This window comes from Natrix helvetica, assembly GCF_964273705.1.
Source record: "Natrix helvetica genome assembly, chromosome: 7".
NCBI lineage: Eukaryota > Metazoa > Chordata > Lepidosauria > Squamata > Natricidae > Natrix > Natrix helvetica.
Genome location: NC_138558.1, coordinates 40,226,497 through 40,250,421, shown reverse-complemented (window position 1 = coordinate 40,250,421; position 23,925 = coordinate 40,226,497). Strand labels below are relative to the sequence as shown.

General features: G+C 37.6%; 1 protein-coding gene across 1 annotated transcript in view; it reads right to left on the bottom strand.

The window, feature by feature from the left end:
* The window catches only part of PRSS12 (serine protease 12), a 44,543-nt gene extending 21,197 nt beyond the window's left edge, over nt 1-23,346 (bottom strand). Inside the window, exons 1-5 of the mRNA XM_081959570.1 lie at nt 22,911-23,346; nt 14,342-14,480; nt 11,431-11,609; nt 9,017-9,167; nt 405-583 (exon numbers count right to left, since the gene is read on the bottom strand). Coding sequence (XP_081815696.1) covers nt 405-583; nt 9,017-9,167; nt 11,431-11,609; nt 14,342-14,480; nt 22,911-23,307 — 1,045 coding nt within the window. The 5' untranslated portion in view covers nt 23,308-23,346. The remainder of the gene's footprint in view (nt 1-404; nt 584-9,016; nt 9,168-11,430; nt 11,610-14,341; nt 14,481-22,910) is intronic.
* Between the last annotated feature and the right edge of the window lie 579 nt (nt 23,347-23,925).

The window sequence follows — 23,925 nt, the reverse complement described above, 5'->3', positions numbered from 1 at the left end:
TAAGTCATTTCAATGGAAAACTTCTAGGGAAGCAAATCATCCTTTAAAAAAACCAATAGGTATTTGAAAATGTTTAGGTTAAATACAGGATATGCTAAAGAGAAGATAAACAGAAGTTTCACAACTGTTTATAGATGTTGATACTTAACTTACATTCATCCTCCCTGCAATTATGTTGCATAGCAAGTTCTTCCCTCATCAGGCATAGGCATTTCCTTTCACCCTTGTTTTTAAATGTGGCCAATACATCCTGGAAGCCAAAATGAGGCCTTTGGTCTGCATCAAGAAATGTTACCTTCTCCATTGTTGAAAGATGTTTAAAAAAATATTCAACCACTTTGTGCCAATTAATCTTAACCCATGCAGTGATTCTGGTTCAGAAAAGTGATTCCTTGGTTGCATACCTGCCAGAGGTGTGCATGAAACCCCTGCATCTTCTTTATGGCCACAGTTGTGTTCTTGCCAGGAACTCTTTAGGCACTGTTCTATAGACAACTCATTTCCTGTACAACGTACTTCATCCAGTAGCACAGGACCTGAGCCCTCTCCAAAATGAGCCTGGCTCCATGACTTGGCAACTCCACTGTCCAAACATAATAAACAGAGGAAAACTGATGGCAAGACAAGCACTGTGCAATTTAACTGCGTAAATGATCTATACGACTTATGCAAATTCTACCATTCAAAATGATACTAAGGCCATACATCAATGAGACCTTCTGCTGATTTTCTATAGCCTTTTAAGTAAATATATTTCATTTGGGAAATACAATATATAATCCTTAAACTAGAGAACCTGTTATTTTTTATTTAAATGAACATATTAAAATAGCTTAGGAGAAGAAAAATATAAATTCAAATGCTTTTTGTTTTCAAAATGCAATAAACTGGCACAAGAGATATGGATGGGAGGAAACCCTCAAGAGAAAATATAAACATAAGTAGAGAAAGAAGGGGGAGTAAAATTTGAAATAAGGCCCCATTTTGGATACAAAGCCAGTTATAGTATAAACAGTTGAAAAACCCAGGCTTACATTTAAAATGATTTGTGCATCCTGGTTTATTTTCAACACATTTTCCCAAGATAAATCTCAGTGTCCTTCATGACTAATAATTTTTTTAAAAAAATGTTTCTTTGTCTAGAGCAGTGTGAATTTATAACCGAATCTCATAATCAGGATGGCTGCCAGCTATGAAGAAACAGAACTAGTGAAGCAGAAATAAATTATAGACTAGGGTGAGAAAGGAATATCTTTCCTATGATAGTTACTTATAAATAATATTTAAAAATTTCTTGACAATTGACCAAGAAGAAATGATATAAGGATTGGCTACTGTTTTAGGACATGATTTCTTTAAGAAATCTATCAAATACAGGAATATTTGTCTTTTTTTGTCACCCAAGACATCATCATCAGCCTTTATCAGCAAAGAGATAAATTGGCATTCAGACACATATATCAGGGACATATCCCAGCAGGGAACATTGTGGGCATTCAACTGTGTGTTACCAAGGTAGATACTTAACTGGTCACTCAGGCAGTCAACTATGTTTCCATGCTACGTTCCACCTTAGAACCATCTTCCCACGAACCTTAGCCCTCTGCCCCTGTGCTCAGCAATTCATTCAACTGATTAAAATTTCAATGTAGCAGAGGAAAAAGAAATAAAGAAAGGTGGACTGGATTTGGTTTACAGAAGGTGATTCTTCATGCTTGTTCTGTTTCACAGTGTGTTCTGTGCAAATCCCTACATGCAATACCAGTCACCAGCCAATTCTTATGGCTGTCTAAGTGGTTTTAAGTCTAATTATGGAAAATGGAATTATCAATTAAACTTGTTGGAACTACGTAAATGGTTCTATGTGTATGTTTAATATACAGTTTTAATAGCTGTTGGGGATGGGGGTTCATAATCATCAGGAGAATATCAAGTAGAAAGTAAAATATAATCCTTTCTTTTTTGTCAGTTATAATTGTTCTCCTAAAGTGCTATTTATACCATTGATATTTTTTCAATACAAAGAACAATCTAATGAGTGTGGATTGCTTCAAGAGTAAGGACTGCAAAAATCAAAAGGCAGCAAAAAAGCACTGGATGGATGGCAACCGACTAAAACTCAACCCTTCCAAGACAGAGTGGCTGTGGCTTCCGGCCTCCCGGTTCAACCAGGTGCTTCCATCCCTGGCCATTGGGGGCGTGCAACTAGCCCCCATGGAACAGGTGCGCAATTTGGGCGTCCTCCTAGATGCCCGGCTGTCCATGGATGACCATGTAACAGCCGTGGCAAGGGGGGCGTTCCATCAGGTCCGCCTGATGCGCCAATTGCGCCCCTTATTGGACCGGGATGCCCTACGCACAGTCACCCATGCGCTAGTGACGTCTCGCCTGGACTACTGCAATGCTCTCTACATGGGGCTTCCCTTGAGATGCACTCGGAGACTGCAGTTGGTCCAGAACGCGGCCGCGCGGGTGATTATGGGGAGGACTAGATACTCCCCGGTAACACCTCTCCTGCGCGAGCTGCACTGGCTTCCTGTGGTCTACCGAGTGCGTTTCAAGGTTTTGATTATGATCTTTAAAGCGCTTCATGGCACAGGGCCTAGTTACATGCAGGATCGCATCCTGCCCCACACATCCCTACGACCAATTCGTTCACACAGAGAGGGACTTCTCCGGGTGCCGTCCACCAAACAGTGTCGGGGGGCGACACCCAGGAGCAGAGCCTTCTCTGTGATGGGCCCAGCCCTGTGGAATGACCTCCCCCGTGACATCAGGATCACTTCCGATCTCCGCTCCTTCCGTGTACAGCTGAAGACCCACCTCTTTCAATTATCTGGCCTGGCTCAACCGTAATTTTTTTTCTCACTCCTCCTGACTGTCTTTTTAAATTCTAAATTTTAATTGTACATTGGGTTTTTTACAATTGGGTATTTTAATGGGGATTTTAACTGTCTAAATGTTGTAATTGGTTACCTCCTCCGTGCATGTGTGTCTCTGTATTTTTGTATGTTTATGTGTTTGTATACATGTTTCTATGTTCTATATGCCCACTGTACGCCGCCCCGAGTCCTGCCTGGAAAGGGAGCGGCTAATAAATTCAAATTTATTATTATTATTATTAAAAACACTCATTCTTTGTTGCTATCCACTGGAGGTTTGGATTTCTGTCACGCTATTCTATTCATTGCTGAAACTACTAAAGGGGGAGATTAAACTCTTTTCCATATGTACTCAGATTCACAAAAGCATGAATATACATTAAATGATTATATGTCAAATGCAAATCCATGTTTAATGCTGAATCCATTTTTTGCCCTAGCTATCTTCTTTGGACTAGTTACCAAGAAGCTTTCTGAGGGGTTTGGAAGAGATTATTATACATGAGGGATTCTATTTAAAACTAGAAGTGTCTCTCCATTCATACTTTTCATTTCTAATTTATACACTTTTCTAAAATATGTTTCATAACATTAATATCATTCACATCACTGAACTTTTAAGCAAGCACACTTCATAATAAACACAACATTTTTTAATGTTCCTAATCTCTTGATAATCCTTTTATTCATTACCCCGTAAGTAAAAGAGGAAAAGATCAAAAATGGCAAGGCAATAAATTGGTTTGCAAAAGAGTTATTATACTGCAAGGAATTATATGAAAAGATCTCTTATAGGCTTACACTGCTGAGACTTAATTTCAAATGCCTGGAGGTTAGGAATTCAAATAAAATAAGACTTTATTTGAAGTCTTGAACGGAGACTTCATGTTCTCTGTTTGTGAATCCTGGAAAGCATATTGCATAGTAATACCAAAGACTATCTATGACAATCAGGAAGGTTATTGCCAAGAGGTTTTAGTTTACAATCTGCAGCTGGATTAACTGAGAAGATCCACATAGCTAAGTATCTCTTTCTCACGTCATTTGAATTTTGAATTTTATTAAATTTATAGACCGCCCCCTCTCCCCGAAGGGACTCGGTCATCCCATGCCCAGCTACTATATCTCTTATCTTTCATTTCTTGGTAGATTTCAATTCTTAGAAAATGAGTCTATTGGTCAGAGCATCATTCTTTTTTTACATTACAGCTTTGCATATTTTTTAAATAAAAATGAGTAATAATATGAGTTTAAGGCAAATGGAACTTCCATTCAACTTGTGGAATGTTTTTGAAACTGCAAATTTAAGTTGAAATTTAAATTGCAATCTAAATTGGGATCAAAAAAATATTTGAATTCCATACAAGTGCTTGCATCTATACTAAGCTTGCATTCCACACCTAGATTCTATGAGAGATCCATTCACAAGACTGAAGCCACTCCCAGTCTCATCCAATATTTAAAGTAACATGCTGAGCAGCAAATTAAGAAGAAAGACTTAGAAAGGAAATTCAGAAACTTCATTGAGTTAACAAAAGCTCATAGCCCAGTCTCTGACATTCTGTTTGGACATAAGCTTGGGTTGAAATCCACAGAACTGTAGAGTTTGAAATACTTAGTTTTGGTTTTCATGAGATATGAATATAAATGCAAGGAGCAATAGCATACATATTTTGATTGCACACACATGAAGATTATTGCAAATGAAACACCTAGATCAATTTGGTTAAAAACTAATCTCTGAGCATCCATTCTTCAATCTGTGTTTTCTTTTTAATATTATTTGCATGTCTGTCTGTTTCCAAAAGACCAAAATAATAAATAGATAGATAGATAGATGATAGATAGATAGATAGATAGATAGATAGATAGATAGATAGATAGATGATAGATAGATAGATTCTCCTTTATAATGCTTGTTTGTTCGTTCATTCATTCAATTAATGTATTTATAACCAGTTAGCTGAATATTTTAGAAAGCCAGTTTGATGTAGTGTTAAGGCACTAGGCTAGAAACCAGTTCTGCCTTAGCTAACAAATTAAACCAGCCCAATGACTGAGGCTGGCCATTTATTCTCTCTCAGCCCTTGAAAAGAGCCATTGGCAAAACACTTCTGGAAGTGATCTCTCAAGAATAGAAGGAAATTCCTCATTAGAAATAAATTCCCAAAGAATAATAAGAGATATCCCATAAGAATAAAAGAACCCCCCCACCTTCCTGAATTGCTCATCACTGGTTTTAGCCTGAGACAAGCTGATTATGCAAAGAGCTGAAATAGGAAGAAGCTGATCCCGTGCAAGACAAACCAAATTAAAAAGACAAAAGCATTTATGCCCACACTTCCTACACCCTTAAGGGGCAACTACAAAATCCATATATATAACAAAAAGAGAACTTACAGGTATAGGAAATAAGAATTACAATGTTTCCTCTAGAAATGGAAGCACCAGTCACACACACAAAGGCACAGACTACACAGCCCTACTCCACACATTTACTATAAAAGCCTCAAAATCCTATAAAAACTTGACCGATGTACCATCTAATTGCTGCCATCAAGAACAAACCTCCTTGTTGTGGGGAAATAAATGGATCAACCTCCTTTCTACAGCAGCTTGCCTTGTTTCTGGAAAATTATTTTTAACACACTACTAAAGTCAAGACTGATTCAAAGCCTCTCTCCCTAACATGTAAATATTTCCTCTCGCAGGTCTACAAAGCAGCTTCCACTAAAACAATGTTAAGAATTAAAGCAAAGTTAAACTTAAGCAGCCTATTAACCTTATCCTATTTATTACCAATACTCGAGGTTAGTACAGAGAATCCACAACTATCAGACAGAAGAAAGAAAAAATTGACATCAACATTTTTGGGAAACAATGAAAGTAGAACTAGTTTTCTAGTGAGGCCCATCAGTGTGTTTTGCTACTTCACACAAGTGTATTTTTTGAAGCTTGTCACGAAGTTTTCAAAACTGTTCAAATTTACTGTATATATTTTGATGTTAATGCCACTAATATTTCCTATACTGTATGAAGACAATACTATTTTACAGGTATGGCCTTTCCATAAATCAATTTGTTTTAATTAAATCTTAAGTTAATTACTTTTATACTGGTATTTTTACTCTTCAACTGCTGGCTTGCAATTTCAAATACAAATTCAAATTAGACCATCTAAATAACGTTGTCAGGTCTTATTAAACCAAGACCCTTCATTAGACAAGTGGGACAAGGGTCATGAGGTAAGGCAGACGTTTACCTGAATACCATGTATTCAGATTGCTAGCTAAAACTCATTCAAGAAACATGTATACTAGCAAGAAATAATAGGTGTTTCAGGACTTACAAAATTTGTGATGAAATAAATCTTAGTAACTTTATCCACTAGAAGCATCCCAAGTATTTGACTGGTAAAAAGATGATTTCCTGTTGCCTCAACAATTTGTGTTAACTGAATGGGTCATATATTAGCACAGGGGTGTCAAACTCGCAACGACACATTGTTGTCACCTGACGTATTGCAACTTTTTTCCTCTTCACTAAAATGGGGCATGGGAGTGACCAGCATGTGATGCGTGCAGCCTGCAGGCCAAGAGTTTGACACCTCTGAATTAGCTGATAAGAATAGAAGAAACTTTTGAAAATAAAGGAATGGACATAATTTAGGTGCTGGCTGATTCCAAACTGATAGATCCTTGAAAGAATTTTAGAATTAATTTGAAGTTTAACCTTATTTGAAATCTTGCTGAGTTAGATTAACCCTCTCTGAAAGACATAATTAAAACTATGCTCTTTTCTTTTCCTCATCATCTGTCTGTTGCTCTTCACCCCTTTTGTAGTTTCTGCTGCAAAGATGAAAGGGGGAATGTGTATACTCATGTGTTTCCATGTGAGTATGTAGTGTGGAAATAAGACCTCAGGATGTTTCAATGATGTAATCATATTTGACTTATATAAGTATAGCATTACACATGTGTTTGTTTCTACTGTCTTTACTGTGCAGCTCTAGTAGCATATTTAGGAATGGAATTCTTGTACCAGCTTGTGCCTGATAGTGACTAATTGGTTGAAGAGTTCATGGCTTGAGAGGAGGAATGATTCAAAGATACATTCTACCATGCCTCTTTATCTCTCCCTTCTTCCATTGTCAGCTTCTAGAGCAGCAATTGGCTCAAGCCTTCTGTGTTTCCTTTCTAGTAGTGATTTCACATTGTGAAGGGAAACTTCCATCTCCCTTTGTGATGATCTTGCTTCTTTATCAGTGTAAAGCAATTTTGGCTGTATTTGGGACTTTTTGCTAATGGACATGCCATATTCAAGCTGTCTATGATGAACATCCTATATGGGAACTATGTGACCTTGGAGCTCTTGCTCTGACTTGTCTGAGTGCAAGAACCAAGTGACTCACTGTGACATGCTATGAAATAATAATTTGGATCTTCTTCAGATTTAGGGGGGAGGGCCTTTTCCACCACAGTGTGTCACGCAGTTTATCTAAATGAGAATGATGATTTGTACATTGGGGTAGGAATGTTTTTGTCAAGTAATTTTTATTTGGTCAATGACCAGCACAGTAAACAAAGAACATTAATTTTATAAATTCTGTATCTTATTTTATAAGTAATTCATTTGAATTGGGAGTTATTCAATCTTTTGAACCTCTTTCTTTATAGTACAGCTTCTGGCAGAGGTGTGACTGTGTGTGTGAGAGAGAGGGTGGGGGGAAGAGAGGGAGGCAGGCAGGGAAGCAGGCAGAGACACTGACAGAGAGAGGTAAATCTACATTTTTATTCAGGACCCTCTGTTGATAGGATGAAAGATCTGGACGTTGTGCAGGATTTTTTATCTGTGTTTATATTGGGTTGAGTTGGGGGGTGGGGATCTTTTGTTTTTGGTTTGTTCTTCCTCTTTGTGAAAATTAGCTTGCAGTAAATTCAGGCTCAGCTTCTTTTGGGACGAATAAAAGGCACAAGCAGCTTCTGAATTCCCCTGGTTCTAAATCGAATGCCTCCAGATCTACTGAGAATATAACTAGCCTGGATTTTTTAAAGCAATGATCTCATAAATTTGGAGAGCACCACTTGGAGAAGGATGACTTATGGACACGTATGGATACTGTTAGATCTGGGCAACGAGAGAACAGACTGCGGACACGAAGTGACTTAACAGCTCTTTATTAGTAGTAGTAGTGATCCAGCTTGCTCTGTGGCCGGAGGGTTCCCCTTTTATAGTACTCGGGTACGCCTCTCGACCAATCAGAGCGATACCTGTTTCCCGCTGTAGCAGCGGACCAGAGAGGAGACTTCCTCCGATATATGTTAATATCTAACAGATACTTACGTAACAAAGATAATGTTCATAGTCGAATAACTGCTTAAAAACCATCAATTAACCAAATGGTTGTATTCTGCTATATTCAATAATAAACAATAAAATGGTTCCCATTTGAGCATATTATGACATATAAAGTCCTTTTTTACTTAAGCGTTTCCCAAATCACTGACCCATTTCTAAAACTGTGTTTCTGAAGCTGTGGTATATGTACCAAGTAAACAGAAGTAGATAAAGTGAGTTTGACTTTCCTCCTGAAATTAGGCAGAAAATCCACAATAGAAAGAGAAAGGGACAAAGAGGAAGTGCAAAGCCATTATCTTGGGGCAGAGAATTTTACAATAGTCAATTTTCTCTATCATTATTTGAATAGTTATTGGATTGGGAACATGGAAAACTATTCTCAAAGTGCCAAATAACACTTGAGCTGTAATTAGCTTTAATTTAAAATAGTGTCATCAATATTACTGCCCTTTTTATAACTTTAAACATACTGTAACTAACAAATACTATAACAAAATGTCTGAAAAGATATATGCATCCTTCTAAAGAAAAAAAAACACCTTTTGTTTTATTTTTGGGAAAACAGATTATTTAACAAAGTGACTGATGAGAGTTAAGATATGGAAGAATGAGAACCAATCCTCCAAAATTTTCAGGAAGTTTATTTTTAAAAATAATGCTATTGGATTTCAAAACTGATTAGCTATATGAAGGACAACAAGCATTTTGAAGTTTCTTAAACATTTTGAGTGCTTTTAGTTTTTTGAATGAAAATAACATATCTAGTACAAACTAACCCAAAGCCAAGCTGCCTGCAGACTACCTCAGCATCAGCATCATCCCACTGGTCATCACAGATAGTTCCCCATTGGCCAGCATGGTAGACTTCAACTCTTCCTTCATAAGTGCTCCTCCCATCCACCAGCCGGATTGGAATAAAATCAGAGGCTAAAAATAAAAATAGGAAGAGAAAAATCAGTTTGCATTACCAAATCATGGAACAGACTAGAAAAAAAAGAGTTATTAATTAATTAACCAATTAATTTGTTGTTTTTCTCATTCTAATAACTATTAGATTAGGGAGCTCTAGTGGTGAGTGGTGCAGTATTTTAGGTCGATAAAATGAAGAGTCAGATTGTTGGTTGGAATACCCTGACATTGTAAACTGCCCAGAGAGTTTTGTAAAGCATTTTGGGGCAGTATGTAAGTCTAAGTACTATTGCTATTGCTATTACTGCAATGATCCTAGTTCCTGGCCCCTACTGACCACATCTTAAATAAAATTCTCTTGCCCAGACAAACTTACCTAGCTGTGTTCAATGCTAGCCAGGAATTAGAATGCAAATGGGTTGGGACTAAAACATATAGTGTTCTCAGTTGCCATAGTCAATGACAAGCCCAATAAATTGAGAGGAAAAGGTTGGATTAATATATATACATTGTAATTTAGGCATTAGTAATACTGCCATGTACCAAACAATTTTCATGCAATTCCCCCTCCTCGCATGCAAGCAGCACTAATCTCTAATGGGATCATGTTTTAATATGATGGAATTCATTGCTAGCTACATCTGAGAATAAGCAAGATTTTAAGATAGCTAACCAGTTGGAAAAAACAACTCAATAAACTTGTCTACAGGGCTCTATGTATCTTTCACTCTAGCCCTCCTCAAGTGACCTTTTAATTCCACTCTATTAAAGGAGCCCTCTTAAAAAAGAACAATGGAGCCTTTTTGAAATATGTTTTTCCAGTTCTACATACACATAAAAGGAGCTTTAAAAAAAAAGAGCCTTTGTAGCATTATTTTATTAAAAAGGAAAGGAATACAAGCAAAGCCATAACATTTCTAATCTCTGTGCAATGTCTGTATAAAAATATGATTTAAGCATGAGAGTAATGAAAAACCCAATTGGATATTTTAAATATTAACAATCAACTACTAGTAGACAAAACATGCTCCATTTTGGAGCTAGGAAGAAGCCTGGCATGCACTTTTGCAAAAGGTGACAAATTACCACACCATGCAAGTATTTTTGGCTTACGCAAATATATATACATACATACCGTATTACATGCCTTGACTATCAAGGCATCATTCTCAAATGATAGGCATGCCTTTCTAGCAGCTGCTCAGGGAAACATGATCTCATACTTTAATCAGCTTCACAAGAATTCCACCTTCTATTGAATAATAGTGTGTAAATTCAGAATTCTTTGGGAAATCCTACTTCTTTGTAAGTTCTAGGTTTTGTTTCTAAGAGATCCCATAGAATTCTGATTTGAACCTCTTTCCTTTATATATCAAAAAAGAAAAACCGGTAGTAATCACAATTTGTTTTTTCTCAAATCCATGGATAATTAGGAAGCTCATTGTGATCTATACTGAATCACTGTACCTAAGCAATGTCACCTAGTGAGACATTTTCCCCCTAAAATGTCATGATAAAAATGTGAGGAAGGAATGCAGGCAATCAAATATGTTGATGGACAGAAAGTGAAAAGCACCAACTTCTGCACAATAGTAACATTTTTCATTAACAATAACAATAAAGTTCAAAATTCGCCAGATGGGGAAAACATTAAAAGCAAATACCACACAAAACATAAAGCCCATTATTTTTTAATAGAATGGACACTCAAAAATCAAACTGAATACTGAAGCTAAAAATTACTGGGAGAGGAAGCCTGCCTTGAATTTCAAAAACAAGAGCACTCCCAAAGAAAATTTTCTTATTCCTTAACCTGTTGCATAAATCCAATGGGAAATCTTCAAAACCAGTGTGAAGGAGAAATTTCAGATAGCAGATAATTTTTTTTAATAAAGAGTGAAAAAAGATATGAGGCAAGAGATGGTAATTCTCAATTCATTGCTCTTGGAATGCAATTTACAGAGAAGGTAAGAATTTTGTACTACTCTCTTTTTGATCCCCGTCACTGTTTATATCACTGTAGCAGAACTGCATTTTAGCATGGAGTGTTTGCCCATGATATCATTCAGAATTAACTTATTGTAGACATTCTTAGTGTGGCATTCCCCAAAATTCCACAATTATTTACCCCAACATATCTAGAGGGCACCATACTCAAAAAGACTAACTAAATCCTTTTATTATCAATAGTTTTCTACTATGTAATCTTCTATCACATCTTCTTGTATGAAACTGCTGTTTGCATGGTGTAAGACTAAATTATTATTTTTTTTCCTTTTACCATGGGAAAAGCTGCACGTGACAGCAGCTGCCATATTCTGGGGACACATTTGACCTTGCCAAGTAGTTTTTTCACACAGCATGATGTTTTCTTCATTGCCATGGCAATGCACATTGCTCCAGTGTACAGGAATAAGGCCTGATCCAGAAAATAGGGTGTGCCTTGCTATACCTCTCTGCCTACGGAAAGAACAACAAATATAATGAAGAAAAAAGCCAAGATAATTACAGACTCTTTGTTAGTATTTTATTGCATGCTAAATATGACATTTTTTTCCTGATGCACAAAATAATCAGAGAAACACCAAGTAACTATGGGATCAATACAAACCAAAATACAGGATCAAAGGGCAACTAAATTGTTTTCAGAATTTCACCAAACAGTAATTTCTTTAGGGAGCTCCAAAGCTCACTAAAGAAATTACTGTTTGGTGAAATTCTGAAAACAATGTAGTTGCCCTTTGTGAATACCATTAACAGCTGAGAAGACAATTAAATGTATTATTGAACAAACAAATCCAGAATTCTCGCTCAAGGTACAAATGATTAGACTAAAGGTATCCTACTTTAGACACATTATGTGAAGACCTAGCTCTCTGGAGAAGAGTCTAACGCAGGGAAAGATGGGAGAAAAGAGATATCACCATAAGCAAGGTGGATAGACCCAGTGAAAATCTACAACTAATTGCTTTAGAGAATTATACAAGAGCAGTGTACATATCCTCATAACATACTATACATACAAGCATCTGCCTATTACATCCAGCAATTGTATACTTTTCAAAACTTACTTTTTGATAAGCATCTATAACACTAGTATAACAATGTTTATATTTTTATGCTATAAATTAATTCAGCTTTTAATGTTAAGTAATTGACTAAAATTTTAAATTGTAGAATTATTTAAAATGATGCCTAAATAAATAAATATAAAAAATAAATTGAGCAACACATAATAGATTTGCTACATAATTTAGGAAGGCTTTAAAACATTTGTACGTTAAACTAACAAGATGTTGTAACAAAACTGTTAAAGTTTAGGATGATAGTAGCTAAATTTCAGTAACAGGAAGTGTCTTCATAGAGATTGGATCTAGGCTGAGCTTGGCAAGTATTGACCTATCCCTTTTAAATAACAGCCCTTAAGAAGTCTGAACAGATTTTGTTTAATATCCCCTGCAAGATTTTTTTTGTTCTGTTTCACTTCAAAGATTTATAGTATCTTAAGTTTTCTTGTTCTCAAAGCACTGGACTTCTTGTTTGAAACAGGCATTCTCTATGCAGATAAGGCAAGAATTAGCGTTATTCTAGAGATAACCAGTTTAGCTCTAAAAGACACAATCTGCCACTCAAGATCATAAAGGAAAATTATAGAACTATAATTTTAGTTATATAAATTATAGAAATTTAGTAATTATAGTGTTTATACTATTTTGCCTTATTTTATATCTGACTAGTAACATGAATTAAAATGGTATCTGAATATGAACAGCCATGTCTATTTACTAAATTACAAAATTCTTACATGGGAATCATATTCACGCAGAAAATGGCAAGTATATATTGCTGTGCTTCATATAGAACAACATATTTAACTTCATATATGTGGATCAAAAAAGGCTATTATATTCTGTTGAAGATTAATTTGTACAGGATTCATGCTATTGTATAGAAATTTGACCATGTGGGAAATTAGCCGTGCATGCAAGACTGCACCTTTTCCCTAATCCCTAAGATCCAGATAAGCATTTCAATATTTTTGCTTTAAGTATAATCTATGTTAAACGAAATGCAATGTAGATAGAATGAAAAAGAAATGTGCCAGCAAGAAGATCCAGAAAAAAGGAAGGATATTTACAAGTAACTGAAGATAATTCAAGCATTTGTTTCATCAAAATGCAAAATGCAGAATTCCTTGCATTCAGTCATTTAGTCCCAAGTCATCTCAAGGCTGGACTATTGTAAGGCTACCCTTAAAGAACATTTGGAAGCTACAGCTGGTGCAGAGTGCGGCAGTGTGGGTAGTTTTGGGGCCCCCAAGAAGGGCCCTCTAACCCACTGCTCTGCGAGCTGATTGGTTACCAGTCTACTTCCAGGTGCAATTCAAGGTGTTAGTGATCAACTTTAAGGTCCTTAATGGCATGGGTCGAGGCTACTGGGATTGGCCTGTGCCACATGTGCCAACAGAGGAGGTGTGCTGCGGGTCCTGTCAGCCTGATTACCCTGGATGGTGGGTCCAGGAGGAGGGCCTTCACTGCTGTTGCACCTGCTGTCTGGAACATCATGCCCCCCAATGTGAGGTTGGACCCAACCCTCCTATCTTTTCAAAAGGGCCTAATGATGTGGGGGCCTGGTGGGGAAACTATATATAATGTTAATTGTCTCCTTTCATCTAGATAAATATTCCCTTTCCAAGAAGCAAAGTTTATGACACATATATAAATCTTCAGGATTAAATGTTAAGCAGTTTATCCCCCTTACCAGATAAAAAGAAAAGAAGATTAAAAACTATAAGCAACCTTGCAATCATACTCATTATCTTTAGTAGAACTGCACAGGCTAACCCTAACTTTTAAAAAAAGGAATGTTCAAATTAACATTCTGTTTCTGAAAAAATACTGAATCCGTTTTAACCTTTCTTTTTAATGATCATATGTAGCATATTATTTTGTTAGAAGTACGGTAATGATTATTTTTAATGAATTTAAAGTAATCAATGTAATATTAATCACTAGCATTCTAGAAAAGAAATAATCCAGTTATCCATTAATCCATTTATATAAAATAATCATGCAAGCTGTATTTCAGGCACTGTAACAGATGAGAAATTTAGAAGTAACTGCCACTGTATTTACAAATGACATGAAAAACTTCCAAGAATAATGTTATTTAGTCAACATTAATTTACTTACCCAAGTTCAAGTTGTTGACATATCACTGAAGCATCAGTATTATCCCAGTGGTCACTGCAGATTGCTCCCCATATTCCATTTAGATATATTTCAACTGTTCCTTCAAACTCATTTCTGCCACCTTTAAGTCTTACTGATCCTGTTTATTTTTGTCAAAAAAGATAAATTTATTTCAGAGATTATATAATCGTAATTATATTTATATGTTATATTTAATTACTATATTAAAAACTATGAAGAAAAAAGTATGCCACATTTTCCATTAGAAAGTAATAGCTTCTGTGTGGCATTAATTTTGGGAGTGATCTGGAAGAAGCATGTATATAAACAATATAAGCTATTCCCTTGCCCTAGAATGGTTTTTGTCATTTTTTGATATGGTCAAACTAGGTTCTTTTTCTGGTCCAGTAGTTTGTCATTAGAACTCCTTGAGCATCAAAGGTCAATCAGTTAAGTTCATCAAGCTTCTTCTAGTCCAGGAGTGTCAAAGTGGCGGCCCATGGGCTGGATGAGTCACGCACAGGCCACGCCCCTTCCCCCCCTGCTCTACAAAGGCAAAAAAAATATTGCAATAAGTTACATGATGTGGCATGATCAAGTTTGACACATGTGTTCTAGTCCATTTCAAAAAAGCACTTATATCATTTCCTTGTCAGGGTATTGGAATGATACAATCACTTAAGGTATGTTTTATAATCAATCTATCCAAAAGAAATATTTTAATACAACTGGAATTAATGCGTTCACTATGGACAGAATTTTTTTCCAAATTTGGGGAGCAGTAACAAAATTAGTACCATATCATTGTTGTAGGCACTACCAAAAATATTGCTATTATTATGAAACTTGCCTATTCCACAAGTGGATGCCAAAATGAGTAGGTCAATCAAATAATACCAATTTATGAGAAAGCAAACTGAAGACACTCCAATTACCCCTCTAGACTCAAAATTCCCTCTTATTTCTTTCATTCTTTTGAGCAGATGGATATATTCCCAAGAATATATCACAAGAATATAGCACAGAGCAAAAATTCCAGAAGCATTCTAAAATACAGATGATGGTAAAGACTGGTATTTTTCATTATTACATGTCAATTTCTATTTTTTGTTCATTTAGCAGAACCTTTTAGAAAGGTAAAGTCAGCTGCAGGAAATAGCTGAAACTGTCAAGGATAGTTCTAAGATTACAAACATCTGACAGGCACATTATCATTTCTACTGAATGCAATTACTTCCTAAAAGCTCAAAACATTCATTACAGTCACTTACACATAAAACAGCATAACAAAATTATAATAGACAATACTTAATAAAATTATTAAATGTCTTATGGAATAAAAATATTATATAGTTTTTCCATAAATTAGGTTAACCACTATTGAAATATAGCCTTAGTGCAGAAAATGCATTGTTTATAATATAGCTACTTTATGGCTTCTAGTAGCTAGGCTGAAGTTCAGAAGACTGTATAGCCTAGGGCTGTGATGGCAAACCTATGGCACAGATGGCACATGGAGCCTTCTCTGCGGGCACCCAAGCCGTTGCCTCAACTCAGCTCCACCATGCATATGCATACGCCTATGCCTCCTGCCGGCCAGCTGATTTTTGGGTCTCTGCCATGCATGAGCAGGACACATGCGGGAAACATGCAAGCATGTGTATAGGTCACGCATGCATGCACAGTGGCATGAGGGAGTTTTTGATCCCAGGAGGCTTCAAAACGGGCCACAGGAGTGTGTGGGGGCCCCCACGCTGTGTTTTTGGTCCTAGGAGGCTATAGGGAGCCTGCTAGGCTCAAAACAGGCCATGGGGGTAATGCGTGCATGTGGGGGGGAGGGGAGAGAGGGAGAAGTGCAGAGGGTCATGCGCACATGCACAGAGGGTGGGGCGCGTAGGGAGGTGTCGCACATGCACTGCATTATGTGCATGGGAACACGGATTGTGCGCTTTCAGCACACAACAACCAAAAGGTTAGCCATCACTGGCTTAGGGATTTCAAGTAGTAACAGATTTATCCTTGATGGCATTTCTCCCAAGTCCCTGTCTAGTAATTGTTGTGATTAAGGCATACAGGCAAAGGAATACCAAATTCATAAAACTATTCCTTTCTTATAAACATTTTAAAAGTCTGACTCTGTATGATTACTTTGCCTCTCATTTGTTTCCATTAGATTTCAAAGAATTAGAAAACAAACAGTCTACAAAACCTTTTCAGTGACTCAAAATTTTTCGTAACAGAGATACTAGCAAAACAATGTATTTATTCATGTCTGACCCCAAACAATCACCACTTTACTCAGACCATGTGAATTTATGGAATTTATAAATACTTGGAATGAAGCAAACAAGTACTTAAAACAATGGAAGATTTATATTACTGAATAAACAATTGTCAAATATGGAAAGCTGCAAATTACAGTACATTCAAATAAGAAGTTCTTAATATTTCAGTCTGGGATAGTTTCTAAATTAACATTTTTATGTTTTTAAATATGCTTTTCTTGTCAAGATTTTGTCCAGCATAGGCATGTTTTTCCCCACCAGTCTCATTTTGAATGGGCAGAGCTATTATTTTTCAGAATATTGCATGGCAGATAAAACATGAATACCTCTTCTTTAGAAGATTTAGCTTTATATATCATTTATCAGTGTTAACAATTATCAGAGTGAACTGAGAAAAAGGCTGATGACATTTAGCCTTCTCTCTTTAAGATAGCTGCAAACTGGACACATATAATTGGCTAATGTCAAGGCCCCGGACTCAGACTATGACTCTGAAGAAGCTGCTCCAAATGAACAAATGAAATGTCAGACACAAAGCCAGCAGTCAAACTGGCTGATCAAACAAAGGCACTTATTAGAACACTTGAACTAGTCAGATTAAGCTCTCCTGCAAATACAGTGCAGAGCACAGCAAAGGTGCTTGGTGCTGCTCCTTGCCAAGCAAGGAAGTAAATCTACAGCTGATGGTAGCCTGATTTAAGAGTCAGCCCCGACTCATGTTCCTCAATTGGATTTTCTGATTTCTTGCTCTGGTGTGTTATTTCCATGAATCACGCTCATGAAACTCTGACCTTGGATTGGCTAAGAAACCTGAGTTATCTCTCTGAATTTTGGCATGGATTTTGACTATTTTTCCGTGGGTTTCTGTTGACAGCAAAACCACCCAGGCAAGCTTTCTTTCCAAGAAACTTTACATTTCTTCCCTTGTCTATTATTTGCTCAGCCTTGATTAAATTGTTTTCCTCACCTAGTAGCTGTGTGTGAGAGTGTGAGATCTGAAATGGGACGTCGACAGTTTATGTGAGTTACGGTTTTCATTAAGACCTTCCTAACCTTGGGCCATGATATTGTCATAATTGAACACCGATAGAATTATTTTTTATGCCTAAAACATCAAGTATCTCATAGCTAGTCCATTTCATTAGCTTTGTTTCTTTTCTGATTGGTAGCCAGAACTTTTTTGTTTCAAGACCTACATCCATCAATCTATGGCCACTTTTAACTTTTAGCTCTGTTTTGCTCATAATATACTAATTAGAAGTAGAAGGTGTTTCTAGAAGCAGCATTTTCCTATAATTCAAAGATGGACCAATGTTGTATTTCCTTTATATAAAATACAGGCAAGATGTAGCCCTTCAGATATTACTAGACAACTATTTTCAACATTAATGCTGGTTGTGTTGGCCAGTACTGGTGAGATCTGATACATTTTTTTAAAAAGTCATGCTGACTTTTGGAATTTGAAGAAATATAACAATATGATAAAGTTGCAATGCAAAGAATTCCAGACTACTTTATTCCAGCCCTTAGGCCTTGCTTGTACAATGAAGATTTAGAGATTATTTTAGGTCATTAGACTAAACTGATTTAACAAGCTCCTAACTATGCAAACAAGAAATTTCAGAATACTTTTTACTACATCCCTTTCCTGACTTATCTAAAGAATGTAAGTCTACCATATGCAATTGCACATTCTATTCACAACAGATAATTTGCAGATGATATCATCCCTTGATGCCATAATGAAAGATAGATGAATAAAACAATCCTTATCAAAATTATTTTTCAGTTGGTTTTCAGCTCCATTTTACCTTTTTCAAATGTATAGTTGTGGCAAAATGAGTTTTAAAATATACTCAATTTTACAACTGTGCACTGGACATGAAGAGGAAAAGGTACTTCGATGCATGAAAAGCATGAATTTTGCCTTGACTGCAATTTCTTACACACAAAATGACTTTTAGCTAGGACAGCTACATGTTCCTTACACAAGATACAGAATGGTACATTCACAGCCCTGCCTGCAGCAATTTATGCTTGCCTTCCATTCTTTAAAGGAATTGCACCTAATATAAATAGTGCAAAGCATATTTCTATGGGTACAACCATTTCAAAGTAAATAATCTACATGTAATACATTGACATGATTTATAAACAGATTTCAGAAGGAGCAATGAAATTACTCAGTGAAATACTTATCAAACTGATCGAAACTCTATATTTACTATTTATTTATATTCACAGTATCACCTGTACCATTTAACCATTTAACACTGGCACTTTGATCCACTCATTCCTATTTTCACGTTGATATTTTCTTTCAAAATATTCAAATTTTTGCAGACTGCTTCTACGGTTTATTTCCCAGAAGCTGCCATTTCTTTGAACTCACTAGTGATCATGTCTAAGAGAGAAACATCTCTTTTGTCTGTGAGAATAATTTCAAATGTATAGTTTATGTTTTCCAAAGGCCAAAAAAAAAAAAGTCTGCAGAGGAGAGAGGATAACAAGAAAATCTAGGTTCTTAATCATAGAAGCTCACTGAGTGATGTTGCTCAGCCCAGCCTACCTCATTGGATTGTGTGGATTGGAAAAAAAAGTAGAAAATAGAATGTTCTCTGGCAAATACATAGCCTAGAAATAAATGCCACATGGAAGGCAATATTTGAACATTGTTATTATTGTTACTTACATGATACGTAGCTATGAATGACAATATAGTTTTAAATAATTGAAGTTACCAGTTTCAAAATGAAACTGCAAAGCTATCTCCCACATTTCTACTGCTATGTTGCCACTTGCAGCATTATGTTCATTCTGTGAGCACTGATTATGGAACGCATGTCAACTCTATGAATATGTGAACGCATATTCCTTAATTATATTATGCATTAGAAGCCAAAAAAAATAGTGTACTATATAAATGCATGCTCACCAAGTAGCAGTTATGTTTGAAAAAAAAATACTTTGATAGTGCTGATGCAAAAGAGGACAAGAATTTTACTTATCTGGTTAATATTCACACAAAATGGGGGGGAAAACATGAAAAACAAAATGATGATGAACAAAATGGACGGGAGGAAACTGAAGTAGCTTAGGAAAGAAATGACTTCTACTTCAGTTTCGTTTCAACAGAATATTGGAATAAGGAGCTGTGTTTGTGGAAAGAAATTCCTACATAAGTTACTTCAAGTAACCATGTTTCTATACACCTGATTTGCATGTGTCTTTCTTTGGACTTCACCCAAACTGAAACTTGAAGTGATTAAGAGGCAATTCATGCAGTATGTATATATTCAGCCTTGCAATAAGAGCTCCTTTGGATCAATCCCAAATAGAAGCATCTGATGCCTTCTGTTACCTTTTGGAGAAGCTCTTATTACACTTTCCACTGAAAGCTGGAAGGGGAATTCAGACTAACGTAAATGAGATTTATTCTGTTAACACTTAAGTGCCAAGTGTTCTGGATGAGGCAAGATGAGATACTTATGTGTAGGAAAGAGAAGATGTACAACAAGAAACTTGCAGCCAGTTCTGATATTTTCTAAGTATGATGAAACCACTGGTGTTTATTTATGACACAGCTATTGATTCCCTCCAGAATGAAAACATCAGAATTACTACACATTCATTTCTTCTAAAACAAGGAAATCTCCAAGCATTATACATTTCAATTATACCCTTATTTTAAAGGGCATCTTCATAGTGTTCACATATCACTACCACTACCAAGGAGAAAACCACATCCCTACCAAAACTGGCAAGGCAAGCTACTATGTATAAACAGAGAGTAAACTCCATGCTAATTAGCACTGATAATGTTACCCAATTGGATAGGTCTGCAAGCAAACAAGAAGCTCAGAAAGCACCAAGGACTGTTTAACACTGAGCTACATATATTCTCTTTTATTGGAAATGTGTTTGTAAAATATCAGAGATAAGTGATATGAGACCAATAACCTTAGCATTTACTTATGATGTACAAGGGACTTACAGGTTTACATCAAAATGCATATGGAGACACACTTTTCTTCAACCTTGTAAAGAATAAAATGACCATTCATTTCATGGCCTGAATAAAATAAATTATTAATTTTAATTGTTAATTTTAATTTAATTTTTAAATCTCATTGTAAATGTCTATTAGGTTTTTTGGATATTCTATTTAATCCTTCTTTTAACTTTTGTAATATGTGTTTTTATGTTGTACGCCGCCCTGAGTCCTTTGGGAGAAGGGCGGCATATAAGTCCAATAAACCTAAACCTAAACCATTGTGTTGAACTCTAAATTCTTAAAGAACTGGCTTTATATGGCAACAGATCACCAGCTGACCATAATAACTAAAATCAAGTCACTGTTGTCCCTCCTGCTCACTCATCCTCCCTCTGGTATCTTATTGTACCAGAAGTAATAAATAAACAAGCCTCAACAAGCAATAATTTCAGGATATGTTGGTGCTGTTGCAAGACCAAATGAAACCAGATGCTGCCAAGAAGATAGGGGAGTAAGCAAATAGTCACTTATATCTCTCAGACATTTCGTGATGCGTGGAATCTCATATAAAAGTCTCAATCTGGAATGGGTTTTTTAATCAACAAAGTGCTGATTAGGACCTAGGAGGCAAATCTATAGTGTGGCAAAAGACACAACTAGACCTCTTGATCTTGAGCAGAAAGGATCTAACAAACCTGCTGGCCAAAGGAAGAAAGATTTTGGGGTTCTCCAAAATTATTTTTACCCCATCCCAGGCTTTGTAGTTTAAAAAATATGGTTGTGTCTATGTGGAATGGCTAATGTTCATCCCATCTTCAAGCTGTGAAAATTTAAACATATCTACATTGCATCACATAATCTTTGGAAGAATTGGATACAAACATGATATATACTCTTGACCTAGGTAATTAAATACTTTTTAAAAATCTGTCCCGCAATTCTAGTGATTGAATGTAACTGAACCAACCTGGAGGAGAGGTGTTGGTCACACTACCAGAGTGTATCTTCTTCCACTATGCTGGAATCAAACAGTTCTCTATTCTCTAGTCTGCATCTTGTGGCATGTTGTAAAAGTTCAAGATCTAGAAGCCTTTCTGAAGGAAATCAAGGCTGATTCTAATCATTCCCTGGACAGAGAGTTACTTGATACAGAGAGGAAATTTGTATGTGTATCCAAATAACTAAACTGTCTAGCCTTATTCAGTGAATACTTAAATTTGAAATGTTCCATTGAAACTTATATACACAAACTTTAAACGCAAATTCACAAATGTGCACACATGCAAGTGGCATTGAACTATAAAATAGTGAACCACTGACATATGAAATGGACAAAAATGTTACTCATACTTTACCAAAATACATGATAGCAGAATGTATCACAAGCAAGCACTGCCTGCGACAGTCAAGTATTGCAAATCAGAGGCCAATTCTACAGATACTGATAAAGCAAATTCCAGATATCTCTCAGTAATGCCAATCCGTCTGAGAAAACTGTGGGTTATAGTTAAACATTATTAGGCAGGCCACAGTTTCTCCATCCCTGATGTACATAATTCATTAGCACAAAGGACACTTCAGAATCTATGAACAGAGCTTTGTATCTTTATATCCGCTCATTAGCCAACATACACATGACAGCCAGCGAGATTAAACAGTATCACATTCAAACACATACAGGAAATAAGCAAAAAAAATACAGTGAAGGAATTGCTGTCTTATCTTTCCTTGCAGTTTAAATTATTCTAACCCAAGAGTTCAGCAATGCCGACATAGGCAACTATTAAGAGGGCAAGCAAGCATAATTCTGCTCCTGATAAAACTCATAATCCTGCAACGTTTTACAGATGAAAAGGAGGACATTCCTATGGACTATTGCAGCAAACTTCTGTTTTCATCTCACTGATCAGACTGGGGCTTTAAAACAGTCACGCACACCTGAGGCTGTCCTCGTTTAACGGGTAAGTTTGCGTCTGCTTGAGTTCTCTTGCTTCCTTTATTGCTAACTTTTTTTTTGTTTTATAAAGTCTGCAGAATTAATGGCAAGCGTTAACTTTAGACGCGCTAACCCGATAGGCATGGATGACGCCACACGGGGTCGAATAAGATACTTTTGGTAAAATATATCAGGGACAAAGTAGTGGGGGTGGGGGGAGCGTGTGAAATATCGCTTCGCCTGAGAGTCCCTTCGGCGCCCGGACACGTGTGGCCAAGGGCAATTCACACGGGCGCGCGAACACCCGTGCGATCCCGGCAAGAAATGACAGCAGGCGCGGAGATCCCGCCTCACCTTGTCTGCAGTCACAGTAGCCCCAGTCCACCCTGCCGCGGGTGTTTCGGTAGAAGCACCAGGGCCGGTTCCTGCCGTCCGGGTTTCTGCAAAAGTTGCGCTGCCCGCGCAGCCCTTTGCCCTGCGGCGTCCGGTCCAGGAAGGTGGGCACCTCCGCCCACGGCAAACATCCCGCGCCCAACTCCGTCGCGTTGACGAAGCGCCCGCCGTTTCTCGGGCAGGCGCCCCCGCCGGCCGGCTGGTGAGGGTGGAACGGCGCGGAGCGCGGCGGCGGCGGCGCCGGGCTCCGACCCCGAGAGGAAGGAGAAGCGAAGCGGCTGGGCGCGGAGCTGCCGGCTTCGGGAAGCGGCCCGAGAAGCAGAAGAGCCGCGGCCAGAAAGAGACGGGTGAAAGTCATGCTGCCACCCGCGCGCGATTTGCTCCATCGCCCCTCAGCTGAGGAGCCCGGCCGGGAAGGCGGAGGGCGGAGCCGCGCGCGGCGCCCGCCAAACCTTTCCCACCTCCCGCCGGGTGGACGCGCAGTTCCTCGCCCCCGCCTTCGCTTCCCCCCCCCCAGGCCCCCTCGCTCGCAGAGCTCTCGCCGTCTCCCCCCCTCCCGCCCGCCCTCTTTTGACTCCCGTCTTTTTCTCTGCAGCCGAAAAAGAGTTGGCGCTTCACTTTCAGCGCACGGGGCTCTCCATCCCTAAGGCGTCTCCGCTTGAGGGGCGTAGGAGGCAGCGCTTCCACCACCACCCAGGCTTGTGCGCCGGGGAAGATGACACACACACACCCGGCTAAATTCGCCGGGTGGGGTTACTTTTTATTCAGATTTTCCGGATTGTTTTAGGACAGGGGTGTCCAAACTTGGGAACTTTAAGACTTGTGGACTTCAACTCCCAGAATTCCCCAGCCAGGCTGGGGAATTCTGGGAGTTGAAGTCCACAAGTCTTAAAGTTCCCAAGTTTGGACACCCCTGTTTTAGGACTCGGTTGAGTGAACTGTGGGCGAGCCCTATCCGGCTTACATTTGTTGCCTT